The sequence below is a fragment of the Pungitius pungitius genome, chromosome 20 (genome assembly GCF_949316345.1).
Source record: "Pungitius pungitius chromosome 20, fPunPun2.1, whole genome shotgun sequence".
NCBI classification, from domain to species: Eukaryota; Metazoa; Chordata; class Actinopteri; order Perciformes; family Gasterosteidae; genus Pungitius; species Pungitius pungitius.
This window is the reverse complement of record NC_084919.1, coordinates 12556891-12578074: the sequence shown is the minus strand read 5'-3', so window position 1 is coordinate 12578074 and position 21184 is coordinate 12556891. Positions and strand designations below refer to the sequence as shown.

Genomic DNA, 21184 nt, shown 5'->3' with positions numbered 1-21184 from the left:
AACTACTGGTTTGGCTACGCGTGCGTGTTTGTTGTCTGCCTCGGTCACCTGATTCGTCACACATTCGCAAACATATTGGTGAAAATGTTCAAAATGCATCCCATATACAATGCAGCGATTACGATTGTATAATTGAGCACTACGTCACTGCCACGTATGAAGAAATACATAAAAGAACATTTATTAAAAGATCGCCACAACCGGGATTCGAACCCAGTCGAGCAAAACAGCAACACATAAGAATAGTTATCTGAATAGTTTTGAAATTACTTTACATTATTATTAATTTGTTATATTTGTTTAGCATTTTAAACTAACTCGGTTTTATTTTGAAGTTAATGACAGGAAGTCCCATCATTAACTTAACGTTAACTACCACTCTCTGGTGATTTTATTGCACGCTGCCGTTCACTTCCGGGATAGCAACTGAACTCTAGACGTCCACAGAGCTTTCAAGTTAGTGGGTCGGTGGTTGGTTGTCTTCGTTTACGTACACAAACTTTGACCTGCTGTTCGAGGACTGCGTGCATACATCAGAAAGGTTGAGTATAAACTCCTTACATACCCGTTTGTCTACGATTTTGACGGCTCAGCAAATCCACTGTGTGTGTGTGTTTATTTAACACGTCGAGGTTTGTAGAGACACACTTTAGCGGTGCTCTTTGGCATGTCTGAAAATTGGAAACCAACCAACCGGCTTGAGATTTTAAAGGGAATGTAGTCGCTTGTGACGCTGTGTCGCTTGTGATATATCACGAGTGTTCGTGAATAGCCGTTGAAAAAACTCTACGTACACGTTTAGACCACATTTCAACCAGCGAGCATTTTGCCGTTGAAAAGACGTTAAATAATGGTTTTAAACCATTTTGCAACGTCTTTTCAACGTTGGGCCACAGACGTCTTTTCAGCCAAAAGATGCTCACGGGGTAACCGCACCACCACTCCTTAAGAGTCGAAAGAACAGGCCAACACGAGGTTAATTAGATGCAATGTATTAATGTCCATGAGATACGACGACATATTAGTACTTTTATATGGTTATTTGATATATATATCGGATTTAAACATTGTAGTACAGACTTCCCTAAAGTTATACTGACATGCTCATGGTAGTATTTAAACTGTTCATGGTTACATTTATCATTCCTCCTGTCGGTGCAGGCCTCAGAGATCCGTTTGGGGGGAGGTCCGTAGTAATAGGGAGACAAAATGACACCAGTATACCCCTTCACTCTAGGTTGTCCTTATGAGATGTCATCTTTGTGGTTCCGTTTGTTACTCTTGTCTGACTTTCACAGAAAATACAGAGCTTTTCGTAGGAAAAGGATCAAAATCATCAAGTGTTTGCCAATCGCTGGGCCGTGTTGTAGCTTCAATAGCTTATGTGCATTGACCTGCTTTCTGTCCTCCAGCAGCACAATGAGTCTGCAACAGATCAATGAGAACGTTAAGCTGGCCCGCGAATATGCCTTGCTTGGGAACTACACCTCGGCCAGCGTCCTTTACCACGGCTTGCTGGACCAAATCAAGAAGTATGTGCACACTGTGCGGGACAGCAGTTTTCAGCAGAGATGGCAGCAGGTAAATACAGCAGAAAGAAACACGACAGACAAAACTTGAGAGCGTACGTTCATTGCGCTGTGGATGGCAGCCTCCAGAGTCAATGCCCGCCTGTGCACCCCGGACACACTGTCAAACACCGTCTAACACCCAAGTATTGGGGAACTAGAACTAGAACCACAGGTGGATTTTAGTTTTGCACAGATCATCTGTCAGTTTCAATATAAATCATTCAGACTTTATAAAAAAGATGTCCTAATCAGTCAGTCCATGTGTATATCAATTTAATATTATGTTTATATTTATTTCTACACTCATTTGTATTTTTTACAACTTATTTAATGTGACTTGTGTATATATTATTGTTTTTCATGGGTGCTTCGGTTATTTGTATGGAAGTAAATCTGTAATTTATGTATAAATTATGTATCTGAATGTTTTTTAACGTTAACAAACATTCAGATACATAATTTCAATGCATAAATATTCAGTGCTAGAAATTCAATCACGTTTTTCGTTCTAAAGCCGATGACACAGATTTACTTCCGTATATTTATGTATTCATATATTTACTCTTCAGAAATGCATAACACCATTGTCCATTCTTTCATTTTTTCTGTCCAGCTTTGCTTTGTTGTCTTTCAATCTTGTGTTTTACTTCATAGTTGTGGCAGGAAATCAGCGAAGAGAATCGACAAGTTAAGGAAATAATGTTGACTCTGGAGAACTTCCAACTTGACACAACGCCCGCTAAACCCAGTAACCATGATGATTGCGATATAAGGCCTGTGCACATAGAGCAGCGGTATTGATTTGTTGTTTATTTCTGCTCTTTTTTTCTGAAGTCAATGTTACGTAACTGTGAGACCAATTTGTGCCCTCGTTAACAGTTTTCCTTTGTAATGCACAGATTTGTTCAAGGCTTACGTGAGCTATTTGTGTGTTAGCAACAGCTTTGAGGTCGTCCTATGATTGGGATTAGTGAATGAGTCCCGAATCAGTCCCTGATGTGAGCCTGACCCCAGAGCCTCTTTGTTTGTTCTTATTATATTATCTGCCGTTTTTATTATTTGGATTTTAAACTGACATTGCTTTTATTGACTTGGTGTTTTTAGCATTAGTCCAGTCCAAAGCTAAAGCTTATATCACTTATAAGTTCCTTTAGCACGATTAAACCCTCAAATAAAAAACATAGTTTAAATAATATAATATTTTGGAATGAAATGGACCTAAAGATGTTGATGGTTGTGGACTTCTCTTTTCCGCAGACATTCTCCTTGTCCTGTGAGGCGGCCAGCCAACCAGTGTAAAGACGGCAAACCCACCAACAACAGGCTGAGCGTGGCTGTGAGGGCCCAGCAGAGGCCCTCAGCCCGTGCCTCCAATGGGGACCGAGGCAAAGCATCCAAAGGCAAAGAGAGGAGAGAGTCAAAGGAGTCCGCCGGAAAAGTAAAGGATGACAAGGTGAGCAACGTGACCGCTGTGTGTCCCAAGGACATTGATTTATTATATGTATGTAAACCTGCACAAACAAACAAACAATACCGAATGTAGCGTACGAAAGTTGTCGCACAGCGTCAACGTTAAGTTGACACATGTTTCTCATGTTTGTCAAATACACGTAGCTCCCACCAACTTCGTTCTGTTAATGAAAGCAAAATGTTATTAATCCAGTTTCAACACTCGTAGATCACGTGTGATGTCGGTCACGTAACTTGCGTGTATTTAATACGTAAACCTAAAAGTCAGGGCAAAATTCTTGCAAGAACTCAAAATAAATGAACAATTGATGACAGTAATTTCTATTATGTATTGATAAATGAAGAAAATATTGTGCTCCAGCAGAAGCGGCACTTTTCTCATACAGGGCAAAAGGGCAGGTGCTTAAGCACAATTGGAGGTCTATCTGTGCATGTGGCTCTTGGCTCCGCCCTATTACACCTCAGTTTACAACATTTTAAATTCTAAAAACACATCGGTTTCCAATGTCATGTTCGTAGGAGCCGACGGAATGGGACGGGCAAGTCGCAGTGGAAGTGATGTATGCGGTCAACAAATGCCTCCTTAAGGATGCAGCGTAACGACTTTGAGACACTGCTACAATCTCTGATCTCTTCTATTTGTACCCGCGGCCTGTGTTTTTTTTTGCCGCCCTTTAGGTGGCGCTCACAGCCATGGTTAACAATCACTAGATTAAACAGCCTGCTTCCTTGCACCCAGACAGAGCCTGTATTTCTAGTAGTTTTGGTCTGAAGGAAAGGAAACATAAAGGAAACAGAAAAGGGCAATTAAGTCTGTTTATTTATCTCTCCCTTCCAGAATAAAGCAGATGTTGAGGAGAAAGAAGTGAAAAAGTTTGACGGGACGGGATACGATAAAGATCTTGTGGACGCTTTGGAGAGAGATATTATATCTCAGAATCCAAATGTGAGATGGTATGTGTTCATTAGAGTTGTGTGTGTAGTTTTTGGGTAGTACACTCATTTGTTGTCTTAGCAGCTGACCCCTGCTTCCTGTACTAGATGCTGAGAGAAGGCGAGATCATATCACTTTTGTATCTTATGTGTGATGGCAAACATATCAAAGGTTTTTTTTATCTAATTAAATGTTAACCAATAACTAAAAGAAAATATAATCCATAAAAAAGATTTTTAGTTTTGTAAGCACTTAACCTGTAGCTACATTAAACTGAAACCAATACCACGGGTTGTTACCATCTAATACGTTTAGTGAAAATCCCTGGCCATTCTAGCTTCTCAGTACATCAGTTGGCAAAATCTACTGTTCTGCAGGTAATAAACATTAACTCCACCCAATAGGTTTTTGAAAAACAATGTAACCTCAACTAGTCGCATCAAGTTATTTTAATTTAGCAGTTGTCACACAAATGGAAGATATTGAACAAATCCGATCAGAATCTTCTTTTATCATCATTTCAAACAAGGTGGATGTATTGCACAGTCCCAACAGGGAGGACTGCTGCTTTCCTGGCAGACAGAAAAACTCCTCCTCATGTTGAACATAAACTTACAAAGAAGTGTAGGTAATGTGGTTGCCTTGTTTGGGATGATCCGGTGTAAACTCTGTGCACTTTGTTTCTAAGGGACAACATTGCAGACCTGGAAGATGCAAAAAAACTTCTCAAAGAAGCGGTTGTGTTGCCGATGTGGATGCCAGCATTTTTCAAAGGAATAAGAAGACCCTGGAAGGTGTTAATTTAAAGAGATTTAGCTTTGCATTTGTTCTGAAATACATACATCTCATTGAACCTTTTTTTTTTTTTTTTGAGGGGGTGCTTATGGTCGGACCACCCGGCACTGGGAAAACCCTTTTGGCTAAAGCAGTTGCCACCGAGTGCCGAACCACTTTCTTCAACGTCTCTTCGTCCACTCTCACCTCCAAGTACAGAGGGGAATCAGAAAAGCTAGTTCGCCTTCTCTTTGAAATGGTGAGGCTTTGAATTGGCTTGCCACCCATTTTCTAGCATTCTCAATTTTTGGGGGTATATTTGGTATTCAGGGTATCAATAAAGTTCATGTGAGAGTTCAGCTAAGTGGGAGAAATGACCATGTACATTACATTGCAATCCCCAGTAAAAAGATTTTGTTATACTAAAATATTGTTGGTATAAAGTATTTACTTCTTTCACCTTTTATGCCAGAATGTAAAATTTCCATACATTGTCATTATAGTTTGGCTCAAAGTTGAGATTATTCCAATTATATAACGAAAACAGGTGGCTGGTGAGGAAAACAGTTTATAGTAAGCTTTCTCCAAAGTTTGCAAAAAAGCTTAGAGAATTTGATGCATGACCCAGTGGCCATACATTAATAAGTCATATAAAGTTTTCTGTGAATCTTTCACAAAAACACCTTTTTAAATTTGGATGTGGATTGTTTTATGACAGGTATATTTTACACACCTAATCTGAATTAGGTCTCTGTTCTCACATTAAATTACTTTCTTTGACATTTGTACATTGATTTGTTGTGTTCTCGGTCAGGCTCGTTTTTACGCTCCCACTACGATCTTCATTGATGAAATTGACTCCATGTGCAGCCGCAGAGGGACTTCAGAAGAGCATGAGGCCAGCCGAAGAGTCAAGGCGGAGCTACTGGTGCAGATGGATGGTATAATGACTGAAACATAACAACCATATCAATTGATACTTGTATTCTCTAAGAAATACGATGCTGGAAATCTAAAATGGTTTGTCTACTTTTCTGCAGTAGTGCCTGTTTCGCTGTGTGCCATCATTTAACTGCAATACAAACCCAAACACACATTTGGAGCATTCATTTTTGCCCCGATGTTACATCTGCTCCAGGTGTTGGTGGAGCGTCAGAAAACGAGGATCCGTCGAAGATGGTTATGGTGCTGGCTGCCACCAACTTCCCGTGGGACATTGATGAGGCTCTGAGGAGACGGCTGGAGAAGAGGATCTACATCCCCCTGCCTTCAAGTACTTTTTTTTTCTTTTCTTTTTCCACGATAAGAAAAGACAAAGAGTGATCCAAGTTACTGCGGACTTATTGGAGCCGTAAGCTTTTACAACTATTAGCGGACAGACCACACAGCTTCCATCAGAAAGAACTGTTATGTTGTTAGTTACAGCCTAATTAACTGCAAAATGTGAGCTTACCAGACTAACCCGCTGGGATGATTCCTGCATACTGTGGCTTTCAAGTACAGTGCACACGGCTTCATCCTATTTAGTTCTGGGCACCAATAACTCTGTTGGGCTAAGATAGATGTTGAAAAATGTAGCAGTATTAATCAAACACATTTTCATGAGCTCAAGAAGGAAAATATACTGCTATCAAACATTTATGTTGGTGGAAAATGGAAAAGCATTAAACTGAGACTGAAATGCTGTTCATGTGAGTGGAACATACCTCTAATCTAGACTACATAAGTCAAACTCTATATCTTTACTCTTAGAGCTGGTCTGCTGGTATGTTATAAATAGCTGCTATCCGTAATTGTTACGCCCCTGCAATGGGGAGAAATAATCACGAGAGTGATTTTGTGGTGTTTCCTCCAGTAAATACGTTTACTAGAATGAGGACAACCCCGCGAATTCCAGACTATGAGGTGAAGACTAAACCAATTGATCCCCGAACAGCTGATCAGGCCACACAACAGATAGAATACCATAGACCCATCATCAGTAGATTTACAGAATTCAAATAACAACATAACAACCATAATTTGTGTTTGTCACATAATCAGTCCACCGGGCATCGCGCTGTTCATGTGAGCAACTGTTGTGTTGTTCATGTGTTGAGATGTTTCTACAACTAATTGGTTTTGACCCTACTTCATTCAGTTGATTTGACATGATTTAGAAAGGCCCACACCAGTCTAAATCAGGTCCCACAGTTGACAGTGCAATTCAGGGCACAAACCAAGTCCAAGGAATTGTCTGCATTCCTCCAAGACAGAATTGTATCGAGGTATTGTTCTGAAACCTGCCGTTTTCTGCCTGCTTCACTCACTGCTGCTTTGCTTTTTGCAGCCGAAGGGCGAGTGGAACTGCTCAGGATCAACCTGACGGAGCTGGAGCTGGCGAGCAACGTGGACTTGGATAAGATTGCAGAGAAGTTGGAGGGTTACTCTGGAGCCGACATTACCAATGTGTGCAGGTCAGCCCCCACAATGTTTTGCATCCTTCACAGGTCTGATGTTACAGTAGTAGAAACAAAAGTGTCATCACTTTACCACAGTTAAAACACAATGGGTTGGATCAAACTATACATACCCAGTTGCATGGCATACTGCTTTCTTTCCGTGTGGTTCCTTTCTGTATCATATTCAATGCAAAATGAAGGCAGAAGTCCTTTTTAGAAATTCAAAAAATAAGTGACCGTAGCTTTTCAGGGTGGAATTAGGTTCTTTGCAGCAAAATCTTAGAAAACAATTGGAATTTAGTAGAATCAATAGAAGGTACCGGAGGAGAGGAAGAACGAGAGGGAGCTGTTTGGGTGTTTATAGGAAGTGAAGATGAGATGGTCCTGCTCCTAAACCTGCTTGATATTTTCTATTAAAGTTGTGCTCCATTTTGTAACATTATTTTGAAATTCTTTTTATTCAAAACTCACAATCAGAGCACATGAATGAAATTCAAATGAAAGCTGTCATTGCACTGTTACAGGGACGCATCTTTGATGGCCATGAGGCGAAGAATCGAGGGCCTCACACCAGAGGAGATCCGTAACATCTCCCGGGATGAGATGCACATGCCCACCACCATGGAGGACTTTGAGTCCGCTCTGAGGAAAGTGTCCAAATCCGTGTCTGCTACTGACCTGGAGAAGTATGAAAAGTGGATCGACGAGTTTGGCTCCTGCTGAAAACCACTGGTATCTGGACCTGTTCAGTTATTGCTGCAGGATGACGAGTTACTGTGTGGCAGGTCGTGTCGGGGAATCTTTCTGCAAAATCCAGGTGTTATCGAAGAGTATTTAAGTGGCACCTTAAATTCCTTTATTGTACATGTTCAAATGAGTTTTGCTAAAACCGGGACTTGAGACACAACATAGTTATTTCTCATTTTGTTTTAATAATCTTGAATTCAGTGGTAGTAAGACGTAAATGTTTCTGTAATAGACTCTCTATCAATAAATCAACAGTGCATCTATTACCGCTACTTTGCTTTCTCAGGTGTCATATCTGTACGTCTTTGTATGTCTTTGTACCATTGTGTTTTAATCCTATCAAATGTTACTCATGTTTTGTCTTTTCTTGTTTTCGTACTTTATTAAAGGTGTGAACTGTGGTTCTTTCACATTTTGAAAATAACTTGATTATGGATATTTACATGGTTATTCCAGCTTGCGTGTGTGCTTCCAAGTTTATTTTCCTGCAATGTGTTAACAGTTGACCGTGTGCAACCAAATAATTATACAAGACAAAGGCTTGATGGTCATAAGGTGAGCATTTAATCAGCAGGATCGTCCTGCTGTAATTCATACAATGTATGCACACAAATGTCTCAAAATAGTCAACCCCCATTTAAATTAACAGCAAACTTATTTTATTCCGCATCATGCCTGACATTGCTTGCCTCAAAGGCTAATTTAGTGCCACCTTAAAGCACAAAACTATCAAGTTTATCAATTGTGAATTTGAGGCTGAACCAGAGATCGTGGAGCTATTTTCAGTCGTCATGCCAAACGAGCAGCAAAGTACATTCACTAGCTAGACTACACATGCACCTGTTGGCTAATGCAGTACATCATGCACTGTGCCCAATGAGCTGCGGAGGAGTATTTGGATTTTTTTTGGAAGAGGGATTTTTTTTCTATTTAGCTTTTAATGAATAAACTTAACAAAAGTTTAAACAATTAGGTCGAGCATTAGGATTTAATTTGAGAAGAAATGGAAATACTAGTGTTAGTGCATTTATTGAAAACTTTGGAACTATATTCTGGAAATAAACTATTTTTCCCCTTCTGCCTGGCCCTAACCCTCTGCCGTAAAAGCCGGTGTTTTTATAGTAAAGACTGATTAATCTCCAAATAAAATTACACAGACAAAAATCTTGGGAGTTTGGGATTAATTAAACCTACTTTTTCAACCAATAACTAAAACCAAGTCAAGCCCAGTTTTCTACTCTTAAGCAATAATTTACATACTGAACTGGACCAGTCCAGTCTCTGCATAGACAATGTGAGGGACTCTCCGTAGTAATAAACAGGACGCCACACATCAAGTCAAAGAAAACCAAATGCAACTCACACCACCCCAATCATCTATTGATTGAGCTTCGATAGCAGAAAACAGGCCTTAAAAAGGAGGTGCATTCAGGGAGGCCGTAGGGTGAATTTTTGGGGGGAAAAGCATAGTGTGAAAATACATTGAAAACAAAGACTCAAACTTGTTGGTTGCGGCACCTGAAAAATCCAGTTTGTTCATATTCATTTGCTGAACCTATAGTTCATTTATTGGTATTCCAGGCCTGCCTTTTTTACCCTTTCTTTTTTTAGGTTGTCTTGTCCATGATTGCTTAAAAGGAATACTTTGACGCTCATTTCCTTTCAGCATTACATATAAGGGTCAAAGCACCGACTTTCTGACTATGTATCTGCTGGTTGCCTGGACACCACATGGCAAGTCTCTAGATAATCACTGTGCCAGAAATAGTTTGGCAAGTAATATTTTTTTACACTTTTGTACATACTGTCGATATATAACATCCAACCTAGCTGTATGACATGACGTTGGTGTCAATCATAAGCCAACGCATGTAATCTCCAAGTTGTTGAACTAGTTCAAAACCTTCAACAACAAACATGAATCCGGCTTTCTTGCTTTTGACATTTTATATCACAATAAAGAAACATTTGTAAGGGTGAGCCACTTTGCTACGGCATTTTTCCCATCAAGTGGGTAAAACCTGTGTCAGAAAAAGCAACATGTCACATTAGAAGGCAGGCATGTTATGTCATTTGTGACATGATGCAACAGGCTTTCCATAACATCTACCCTGAACAGCCACGGAGTGCTTCTCTGGTGACCTGTGAGCGTCAGTGCCACAGCCTCAACCCTAGTGCTATTAAACTGCTCACTTTCTCTGCTAATTATATAATGGGACTAAATCTGAGGCGGACCAGCAACAAACCACCAGTCTATTTGAGGGTCTGCTCCTGATCTGTGGCTATTCTGCTGAAGGGATTAACCAAGGGAAAAAAAACACAACCGCTTCACAAATCTGAACACAAACTAGCATGATAATGTGAGACAGTAAGCGATGTTAAAGAACAAATAAGAACAAACTGAAAGTAAAAGGAGCTGGCCTAGTCAATTCCTTCAGGGCTTGTCCTGGTCTTCTTCCTCTTGTGCCTCTAATTCTATACTCTCCAGCAGAGTGTGTTTCTCGTCCTCTGGCATGAGAGTGACAGGATTTATGTGAAAGATGTCCCTGTGAAAGAGGAGGAAAAAAGTTTTGAAACAATTTTGAAACAATTAAGTTTTACTATACTCAATAGTTGACTAACTATTGACAGCAGATGGAAATTAACCTCTCTGGCTAACTCGGGCTCACTTACAATACAACTGTTATAGCGTGCATTGTCCCTGCAAAATAAATGAGTAAATAAGAAATAAAAAAAGGTCAAACGGTGACCGACGACACAGCTGAGCACACCTCATCGAACATTATTTACTCCCTCAAAACCCCACAACACAAACTCACTTATGTTCACAAGTCGGGAAGAACATGTCCAAGATCTTGACGATAACTGCTGACCCGACGACACCGATCACCACCACCCACATCACCAGGAAGAAGAGCGGCAGCGACTCAGAGCTGAAGCGCCTCAGATGCTCCCTCACTCCCTCCACCCACTGACACATGGCCTGAGGAGAGGACGGACATGTGACCCGTGGGCATTTCCTGCTGCTACAAGAACTCAGACAGTATTGCTCATTGTAAAGGTTTTCCAAAGGAAAGATTATAAAACAAACCAAAGTGAATCTGCCCGTCATAAAGCTGCTTTCTGCTTTCTCACTGGAATACAATTTGCTTAGCTAGCACAACCCCTTCTAACATCTAGAAAAGTGTGGCATGTGATATTACATCTTGTGGGAATGTGCTTTATATTGGTCAATAATGTTTAAGTTATTGTTGCTCCCAAAATGCTCCTAAAGCTTGTCAAAATGGCACAACATTTGGCACAGTTAAAGACATCAGCCCTGATCCTAGAGAGTGCAGGGGGATAATAGGCCCACTGCTGTCAGCTTGGGCAAACTTACCTTGGCCTCCTACCTTCAAACAGCCTGTCACCCCCCAAAAACAACAACTCGTCGACTCCTCTGAGGCAGTGCACACTGAGTCGTCAACTAGGGTCTGGCATAAGATTTTGCTTACAGAGTAGGAGGATATAGATTCTTTGGTTGGAGTCTTCATCTGAATCTGGTCCGGCTGCCTCGGCTCCCTGACATCAAAATCATCATCGTATCTGATGTCGTACAGCAGGTCGGGGTCCATGCGAAGCGGAGTCTCCGGGAGCTTTCCAGGTGCCGCAATCTCCTCCAGCGTGGTCTCTGTGTGCTTCAGGGGATACTGGCTGGTGGTCTGCGACATGAGCTCTTCTTTGTCTGATTTTTAGAAATAGACCGTTTTAGAGCACACACTTAAATGGACCGCTATGGAGTGTTTAGAGAAACAGCACTGTGGTTTCATACCTTTCGTGTGATTTGGCTTTTCCGTCACAAGCACGTCATTCTCCCTGGGAAGCCTGAAGATCTCACTGTGTCCAATGGGGTAGATGTTGGTAAACTGAGCCAGCTTCTGGAAATCAGGGCTCATCAGGATTTTCACCTCACACATGTCGGGCTGCTGGACCTACAGGACCCAAAAGTGTAAAGATGTATTCAAGTTTCACTAATACAAATCATGTGGGGGTTTTAGAGTATTATTTTGATCATCCGTTCTGAAAGAATTTGACCTTATTAGTACATTTAACATTTTTGAGGTAAAAAAACAAACAAGGTTCATAAAATACACATTATCTTTAATCATTTTGGTCCACGGTTATTTACCTCTTTCCCATCCATCTCTATTACTTCACTGAACACCTGCAGAGCCACTACTTCCTCTGAATCGCTGTATAGCCGGTTCTGGCTCACCATCACCCGCGTGACAGTGGACACCAAGTCCCCAGACTCAAACTCACTGCTTCCATTGATGCCGTCTACTGGAAAAATAGGATTCAAAGTACATGCTCATGACAATCTGCCAAAAATGTAGATTTCACCTTCCATTAGTAAATTACAACAGTCATTTTTTCATTGTCATTTTTGATATGGACTCAAATATCAAGTCTCCCATGGAGGAAGATTCCCAAACACTTTCCAACTAATTCCTTTTGCAAGTTAGATAGATTGCTTGCTTTGGGAATCATTTTTAATACAAGTTGCCACTGTTTTTTAAAGCCCATTACTGATCCATATGTTAGATGCCTATGCAATTAAGCAAAGTAATCACATAATACAGAGAAAAGACCCCGCAGACTAATTTCATTCTATCAGGCAACCAGTGGACTTTCTGGAGGGTAAAGTTAGATTCGTACTTTCTTATCATGGTTTAGTAATTGAATTGTTGACGAGTGATGCGCGGAAAACTCACAGAGGAGTGCTTGACAGATGAACCTGGTGACCCCTGACAGCTCTACTGGGATATCATTGACCAGCACCCGTTCTTCGTCCACTGAGATGTTTAAATTGATCTGGAAAAAAAGAACCAACACTGTGAAGGCTGATCGGTGGACCCACCTTTTGGCTGCGATAACGTTTGAAAAGTTGGCTTGTAGCGTAATTCAATACCTGTAAGTTGTTGGAGTCTTGCTGCTGTGTATCCACAACTGTCCCCGCCGTCACATTTATTAGGATACTTTCCTAGAGGTGAACAATTATAAAGAAAAGCAAGATCAGACGTGAAGTTAGCAACACATTGGACGATGGGGTGGGCAGGGGGCTAAGCTAACTCTAAGCTAACATCAACATCATCAAGCTGGCACATCATGCTGTTGGTGACAGTTAAGTTACCGTATTCAGTTGCCTTGGCGGAGACTCTGTGCACGCCACTGAGACAAAAAGAGAGATAACACTAATGGCTATCGTTAGGCCTGTCGTTTCCATTTTCGCGAAAACAGCCAGTCGACGGAGTTAGCGTTAGTTAAAACAAAAACAGAGCAAGACGTGTGTATTGCGCATGCGCAGTGAATCCGGACACTCTTCTCGCGAGTTTAGGAACGAAAGCATGGCGGTGCTTCTTGAAACGACGTTAGGCGATATTGTTATTGATTTGTTCACAGAGGAAAGACCAAAAAGTGAGAAAATCCAATGATTTGAACTTCACAGCAGTTTATTTGGTGAACTGGTGGCCAGTTGAGTTAACGTTAGCCATTGAGGCATAAAGCTAATGCAGTGTTTACGTTAAGTGGCTGCTAGCTTAGGCTGTTAGCTAACCTGCGTCTATTCACTTGTTTATTTTAGCACGAACTAACAGTTAACGTTAAGTACCCTTAGCAGTAACAATACAACCGGAATAAACCCCTTTTGTGAACTTCTTTAATTTACGCCAAACGATACGCGTAAAAACAGACTGTAGGAACGTTGGAATGACTGTCGGTTTAACCTTTTGTGCTCTTTTATTTCACAGCTTGCCTCAACTTCCTGAAACTATGCAAGATAAAGTACTACAACTATTGCCTCATCCACAACGTCCAGGTAAAACTAAATGGCTCTTTGACCACTTCTGTGACAAAGGTAGTTCTAGTTATCATCACCCCACAAAGCAGGGCCTTCGACGTTGTTCAGCCCAAGGTCCCCCAAACTGATGGCGAGATGGAGCATGGACCCCCTGTTCTGCGGAGTTTGGTCCGCCATCTATTATTGTTTTAGCTCTTTAGACGTGAGAATATAAGCGATCTGATTGGCTTGTGCCTGTGCTGACGTAGTTGCATGAAAGGTGCCGTGAAGGAACTGGTGCCCAGCTTGAGAGAGCTCCTGTGGGGAGCACAATGTGTGTTTTGCTCACTGAAAGATAACGTATTCTGCATCAATTTATTTGTTCGCTACAATATGTTGGAAACGTGTTAATGTGTATTTAAAGACAAATGCAATTCTGATTCTGAAGACACCCCCGTAGTACCTCCGCCACAAAGAAAAGCAACACAAAGACCGTTGCCCTTGAGTATTACCTGTCGTTTGCATACACCTTATTTAGATTTACATTTTTATTGATATTATTGTTTTTTTTTTAGTTATCACTGACTGCTTTCATCATCACATAGTGTTCACACATTTGATTCTGAATTACACCCTGGAAAATGTGTAGCTTCCAATCTCTTGTTATAATTAAATTGTCACAGAATCCTAAATCCGTCAAAACAAAGGAGAGTACAGTTTGGACAATGCTCTCCTTATTTGTCCATTCAGCTTTAATTTAGCTGCTATAACACTGTGATTGTTTGCTTTTTAGAGAGACTTCATTGTGCAGACTGGGGATCCTACTGGGACAGGCCGGGGTGGAGAATCTATCTACAGGTGGGTCATCCTCACCATGGCATGGTGTTCTTTCTTTTTTTGATGCTGGAAGTTGAACACTGTCACAATTTTCTTTTCTCCTCTTCTTTTTTTTTCTTTCTTTCTTATTTTTTTTTAGCAAAATCTATGGGGACCAGGCCCGTTTTTTTGATGTAGAGAAAGTGCCTCGCATCAAACACAGGAAGAAAGGGACGGTGTCCATGGTGAACAACGGAAATGATCAACATGGCTCCCAGGTAAATAGATGTGTTGTTTTTTACCCTGCAAGCTGCCAAAATTCATTCAAATGGTGTGGGACTTGTATGGTACCAATATGGTACTTGAGGCAATACTTTATCTTCAATTATGTAACAGTTCGAAGGGTTGCCAAAAGCACCCCAGAACATAATTGGACAATAAAGTACAGCCTTATTGCTTAATTGAATCATGTCTGTGTATAACAATTCCTGGAGAGTTCAATCTTGGTTGTACATAATATTTTGCAGCATAAATCATATCAAACTTACAGATCAAATGCTCGGTTTGTTACATGGTGTGTGTAATCTGATATTCTTGTTTTCAGTTTCTTATAACCATGGGTGAGAACTTGGACTACCTGAATGGAGTTCACACAGTGTTTGGAGAAGTGACAGAAGGCATGGACATCTTGGACAAAATCAACGAGACCTTCGTTGACAAGGACTTTGTTCCATTTCAGGATATCAGGTGAACTTGAGTTGTAACGTTAGAGAAGTCTGGTTCGTACCTTGATTCACTAATAACTGTTGGGTTTATTTGATCTATTTTGAACCATAAGTATAGACAATCAAAATCCCTTGCATGGGGACAGAGGGAGTGTTTTACCCTCTAGAGCTTTGCAATATTCTTCCCACATTTTTCCAGCCATGACCCAAGAATTTCATTTTGCTGCAGGATAAACCACACAGTGGTCCTGGAAGACCCGCTCGATGACCCTCCTGATTTGCCGGTGCCAGATCGATCACCTGAACCCACCAAAGAGCAGCTAGATGTGGGTGCCGTGGTTCTGTTCATTAAATTCCATGAGAGATTTCACTTTATCTTCACTGCCGACATAAATAATGCCACATCCCTGTCTTGACTTCCAATCACAAACCAATATTCAACCCTTGAGCCAGAAACCTCACCTGGATGAGGCAGACATTACATTACATGTCACTTAGCTGACGCTTTTATCCAAAGCCACTTACATTACATCATAACCTATGCATTACATTTTGCCTGGGGAGCAATTAGGGGTTAGGTTTCTTGCTCAGGGACACTTCGACATGGAGCAGCCGGGATTCAAACCACCAACCTTGCGTCTCGCAGCGCATCACACTACTCCACGTGCCACCATGGCCCACATGAACATGAAAAAATGTCCATAGTGAATGTAAGAACAGCATTCACTGCCTCAATAACTACAACTGTTTCTCTGCAGAGCGGCAGAATTGGAGCTGACGAAGTTATCGATGATACGGATGGTAAAGCCGCTGAGGAGTTGGAGGAGAGGTTAAAGGAGAAAGAAGCCAAGACTCAGGCCATCCTGCTGGAGATGGTGAGGAGAAGAGAGAGGACCTCAGTCTTCAACTGACGCTGTGCCGTAGTTGCAATTTGAGTAGTTAATACACTTTCTTATGTCATCCATTCCACAAGGTGGGCGACCTCCCTGATGCTGATATGAGGCCTCCAGAGAACGTGCTGTTTGTGTGCAAACTGAATCCGGTAACCACTGACGAGGATTTGGAAATCATCTTCTCCCGCTTTGGAACCATACAAAGGTAGGTGTGTGTGTGTGTGTGTGTGTGTGTGTGTGTGTGTGTGTGTGTGTGTGTGTGTGTGTGTGTGTGTGTGTGTGTGTGTGTGTGTGTGTGTGTGTGTGTGTGTGTGTGTGTGTGTGTGTGATTTTATTTATTCCTCATGTTTTTCTGTTTTGCATAGCTGTGAGATCATCAGAGACTGGAAAAGTGGAGATTCCCTGTGTTACGCTTTCATTGAGTTTGATAAGGTCAGCATCTTTTGTTTCTACTTGCTCTAACATATCTAATTAAAACAGCACTTGTGTAGTCTACATTCTTCAGCTTCCTTGTGCCCCCTTATGTAATCTGGAGAAGCCGGCAAGGTAAATTCCCACTTTAACATCAAACTAACCAATCGGTGCTGCGGTCACAACTGCAACTCGGAGGTTGAGAATAACTCTATTTGTCACTGAACTCTAAAACCCTCCTGTTGAGGTTTTATGTGTTAAACTCCAGAATAAATACTCGCCCAATAGATGCCGGGCACAGGTACTGAGTTTCGTTGTCGGGGGTTGCCATGTTTTGCACACAGTAGCAGTGTCTCAAAGTCGTTACGCTGCATCCTTAAGGAGGCATTTGTCTCCCGCATACATCACTTCCACTGCGACTCTGCTGCGACTTGCCCGTCCCATTCCGCCGGCCTGTGAAAGTGACACAAGGAGAAGGAGGAATTTGAATACTGGATGTTAGTCATGAGCTCTATTGTTTGTTCCTTTTTATGACGTGTTAGTAATCATAAGATGGACTGCTGGAGTCATATGATAGAGAGATGAAATTTAGGCTAACACTAATGAAAGTTAGACTAATCTACTATATTTAACCAGATCATGGGACATTCTTGCCGAAGTAAGAAATGTGATCCTTGAATTTAGTCAAGCATGTTTTTGCCTCTGGCCTTCGTTTTTTTGAAAACTTTCAAACATGGAATGTTAATTGAAGACAACGCTTCAAGTGAAGCAGAAAATAAAATGCAGGACGTGACATAAATATTTAAACCACCGGGAGGCGCCAGGCACGTAGCTGTAGATAAACAGCTTCGCACGGGCATTACATTAATACAGTGAAATAATTTCATGACATTATATGCACATTATTAGAATATGAAAGATAACTAGTAGGTCACGTTAATAGTTAATGTATTTTGGACAGTATTGTGTGTAAAATGTCCTCTACTAATAAAGGATAACAAGGCTTTTGAAATAATTTGCATAAAAATGTCACGCTAGTTTCTCTTCTCACAGCGTTGTTTCCGTGTTGCTAAATTGTAATTGTTTTGAAGGCGTGATACAGCTGCAGAGATTAGTGGTAGTCGGCTGACCGTCATTTGTTTGAGTCAAACATACTTTTAACATCTCTAACTCCAGCAAAAAACAACCAATGACATTCTAAAATAAATGTTTTCCTTTTTTTCCAAAGACTAAGCGAGTGGTCTTATAGAGGTGGGGGATGAGGATACTTCATTATTTTTTCGACTGCTTTCATACACTTTCTGTTTTATAAGCTCAAATGTTTTTTTATGGTTAATGAGCTTTTTATTTCTACAGAACATGTCCTTTATTTCTATTACACGTTTGCGCTTTATGCTCTCCGTCTCCAAAGCAAGAAGATTGTGAAAAGGCGTATTTCAAAATGGACAACGTGCTTATTGATGATCGACGCATTCACGTAGACTTCAGCCAGTCGGTCGCAAAGATCAGATGGAAAGGCAAAGGTACTCTCACTAAAGGCTCTATGTTTTGCATGCTATGAATATTTCTGTATTTGCACTGAATGGTGGACATGTTAACGCCATCCAAAGCGTGTTTCCATATCACAGACTTCCTTCTTTCATAGGTGGGAAGTATACTAAAGATGACTTCAAGGCCTACGAGAAGGATGTGGAGAATCGATCCAAATTTGCCCTCAAGGATCAAGTGAAGCCGAAACAAGAGTATCCTTTTGTGTTATTGAGCAGGGGTTTCAACTCAGCACTGGTTTTCTCAACTTCCGGGAGCTTTGCCTTAATCTTCCGGAAAGCTCCAAGTATGAGTTGATAATTGATGAAGAAGAGGAGGCGGCAAGCCACCGGCACTATGAGAAGAAGCACAAGGAGAAGAGGCACCATCATCATTCAGATGATGAGGATAACAGGAAGTCCAAAGACCACAAGGTATCTCAGCGCTATACCATCCTTTGGTTATATTTGTGGGGGAAGTTTCAGTGTTACAAGTTACACAAAAAAAGTGTTTATCACAAAAGTCCAGATTCCAGCCTGGGGGGGCATTAAGATTGTATGCGCTGTCTCCTAAAGCCATTACATTAGAGGGGTGCCCCCCGGCAAGTGGAGGGAATTTTGTTTGCATTTTCTTTATGGTGCCATATCACAGTAGAAGTCATTTACGCTCGCCTTCCCCACAGAGCAGGTCTATACCTTGTTATTTTATGAACAGATGAAATTCTAAAGTTTTAAACTGAGGGGAAACATTGGTTTGCATTACATAAATACGTTAAAAATGGTGCTGATTTCATAGCACCTCTACATGGCTCTCAAAATGCGGACGGCTTATCTGGCAGCTAAAAGCTAATGTTGCCAACAGCACTAAATGGCAGCAACAGAAAACGAGTAACTACAGTAACATTTTAAATGCCCCTCGAGGTGTTTGTGGCTCCGAACGTATCGCACCAATTGTGAGGCATGCCTTTTGGCTAAAGTAGGGATCTAGTCCAAATGTCCTTGTTTTAAAGACAACAAGGATGCAATCTCTAACACCCTTTAACGTTCCTTAAAAATTTGATCATTCAAAGTTTCTGTAGTTTAAGGTGAACTTTGTCAGTAGATTAAGCTTTTCTTGCTAAGAGTCGTTATTGTGACAGTAATTGGGTTGTCAATAGCCATACACAACCAAACAGGTTATACCTCTTTAGTGATATATTATATTTCCAGATTAATGTTTGCATTTCTCCTGAAGATGTTTACAGTGCTTTTTCAACATTCTTGTACACTGCCGGTTACATCAATCCAAAGATCAGACATTTTCAAAAAGCTGATCAAAGAGTTTATTGAAGAAGGACCATTTTCTCACCACAAGAAAACACTCAGCACCGACACATCTGGAGTCAGATGGTTTTTGTGGGAATGGAATAGATAAACTGTAATCCGCAAAGTAAGTAAAGCTGTACCACAAATTCAATGCAGTCTGAATATTTGTCTCCCACATCTACTGTGACATCTCCAGGACGACAAGGAACGCCGGCGAGACAAAATGACGGGACGCCAGCGCTCTAAATCCCGCTCCCGCTCCAAAGACCGGGACCACAAGCACGGAAGAGCGGGCCGAGACAAAGGCCACGGCGACCGGAGCCGCAGCGGCTCCTCTAAGCGGTCCAATGGGGGAGAGAGGAGTAGGTACAGGTGAAGCAACGTAGCCATGGAGATGCGCCCACTGTACACGGCACGATCAATTATGTCACCAGCATTTAACTGCAGCTCTTTAACTTCACTTTGAGTTTAACAAAAAAAGAATTGGATGATGTTCAATTCCTCTTCCCAATGTCTTAAAGAGGAAAAAATGTTGCAAACTTGTTTTTCAAATTAAAAAACCCTCAATGTAACTGGTGTCCTTTTTTAATTTTCATTATTTATTTCCTGTGATGGATCATTACTAACCCGAGCAATTCCACTTCCATCTCAGCATTCTCCCTCAATATGGATGTTACACTACAGTTGTTGACCCCTTTTAACACAAAAACATAGAATACGGGTTGAGAAATACAGAAATTAACCTTAAAGAAAATGTTTGAGCCCAAGACTTAATAAAGTATTCCTGGTCTGTGGTAATCTAACTTTTGGTTTAGTAAATCATCTACCTTTTCGACCTCTGTTAATGTAATTTAAATTCTACAACAGACTTCCCCCTCTTGTTATTTACATTTATACACTGCTTAGTTTAGAACAAGCATTGTAGATGACTCATACCAGAACTTTTGACTTGTTTCTAACAAGTTTTATTTTGCGTTTATAAAATAAAAGCATGGAAAACATCTGTCTCTAAAATAAAGAAGAAATGCACTGGTGTTTCACTCCAGCCACCTCGTATCAGGAGGGTGACATCACAACCTCTCCATTTGTTGACTCACTTCTCGAGTACCAGTCAAACCGTTTTGAGCATTTTTGTATCCAGTTTGAAGGCATGGAGGTGAACAGTTAGTCAAAAGTGAATTTAAATTTACATTTGAAAGGATAAATTGGACTACAAGCAAAATCACAACATAATCTGAATTAAGCTTCGGGGTGTCTGACATCAGGTCAACATTGGCTGGCAATTAGAGATGATATCCTGCAGCCTCCATGCTAAAACTATACTGCAGTCAAATTGTTTTGCTTAAGAAGCTTCCTAACTCAATAAAGAATACTGTAGTGTATAAATTGCAAGAAAAATACAAAATGCTATTGTAAGAATACGTCCTCTATAGTCTCCTTTAGGGTGCATCGTACCTTCCTTTCTGAAAAGGAAAGACAAAGCATAGAAGGAAGTACACCCTTGCTGATCATTTAATCTTACAAACATACACCAACACGCATTTTCAGAGTTACCAATATCCTGCACGTCTTTGGACTGTAGGAGGAAACCGGAGAATGTGCACACTCCACCCAGACTCGGCAGGTTTGAATCTAGGACCTTTTGAGGCACTACACCGGCATGCCACCCTGGACAGTTTTCCATAATTGAATTATAAACTTACCCAGTGAGCATAAGACGTAATTTTGAAGTTGAAATTTGGGTGAAATCGGT

The 21184-nt window shown here is 41.0% G+C and overlaps 3 protein-coding genes across 6 annotated transcripts; 2 read left to right on the top strand and 1 right to left on the bottom strand.

Annotated features, from left to right (window-relative positions):
• The first annotated feature begins 403 nt into the window (after positions 1-403).
• On the top strand, positions 404-8338 carry katna1 (katanin p60 (ATPase containing) subunit A 1). 3 transcript variants are annotated; one of them, XM_037448604.2, is made up of 11 exons: positions 404-541; positions 1416-1581; positions 2226-2365; positions 2829-3024; positions 3880-3995; positions 4664-4769; positions 4850-5008; positions 5564-5690; positions 5888-6022; positions 7079-7205; positions 7715-8338. In XM_037448604.2, the coding sequence occupies exons 2-11, from the start codon at positions 1420-1422 to the stop codon at positions 7911-7913; spliced, it is 1467 nt and encodes a 488-aa protein (XP_037304501.1). In that variant the 5' UTR covers positions 404-541; positions 1416-1419; the 3' UTR covers positions 7914-8338. The 3 variants fall into 3 exon arrangements, with proteins under 3 accessions (XP_037304501.1, XP_037304500.1, XP_037304502.1); XM_037448603.2 differs by having other exon boundaries at positions 1413-1581; XM_037448605.2 differs by lacking the exons at positions 404-541; positions 2226-2365 and having other exon boundaries at positions 1456-1581.
• Positions 8339-8478: 140 nt separating this feature from the next.
• Positions 8479-13278, bottom strand: ginm1 (glycoprotein integral membrane 1). Of its 2 annotated transcripts, none has more exons than XM_037448607.2 (8): positions 13111-13278; positions 12889-12960; positions 12692-12791; positions 12106-12260; positions 11749-11908; positions 11432-11661; positions 10757-10920; positions 8479-10483 (listed from the first exon to the last, which is right to left on the bottom strand). In XM_037448607.2, exons 1-8 carry the CDS (start codon positions 13201-13203, stop codon positions 10372-10374), a joined length of 1086 nt encoding a protein of 361 aa, XP_037304504.2. In that variant the 5' UTR covers positions 13204-13278; the 3' UTR covers positions 8479-10371. The 2 variants fall into 2 exon arrangements, with proteins under 2 accessions (XP_037304504.2, XP_037304505.2); XM_037448608.2 differs by having other exon boundaries at positions 12106-12257.
• Positions 13255-20003, top strand: ppil4 (peptidylprolyl isomerase (cyclophilin)-like 4). The gene is made up of 13 exons (XM_037448606.2): positions 13255-13394; positions 13727-13794; positions 14549-14613; positions 14732-14849; positions 15176-15318; positions 15526-15622; positions 16055-16171; positions 16270-16394; positions 16555-16621; positions 18012-18123; positions 18246-18342; positions 18429-18561; positions 19628-20003. The coding sequence occupies exons 1-13, from the start codon at positions 13277-13279 to the stop codon at positions 19805-19807; spliced, it is 1440 nt and encodes a 479-aa protein (XP_037304503.2). The 5' UTR covers positions 13255-13276; the 3' UTR covers positions 19808-20003.
• Positions 20004-21184: the final 1181 nt, after the last annotated feature.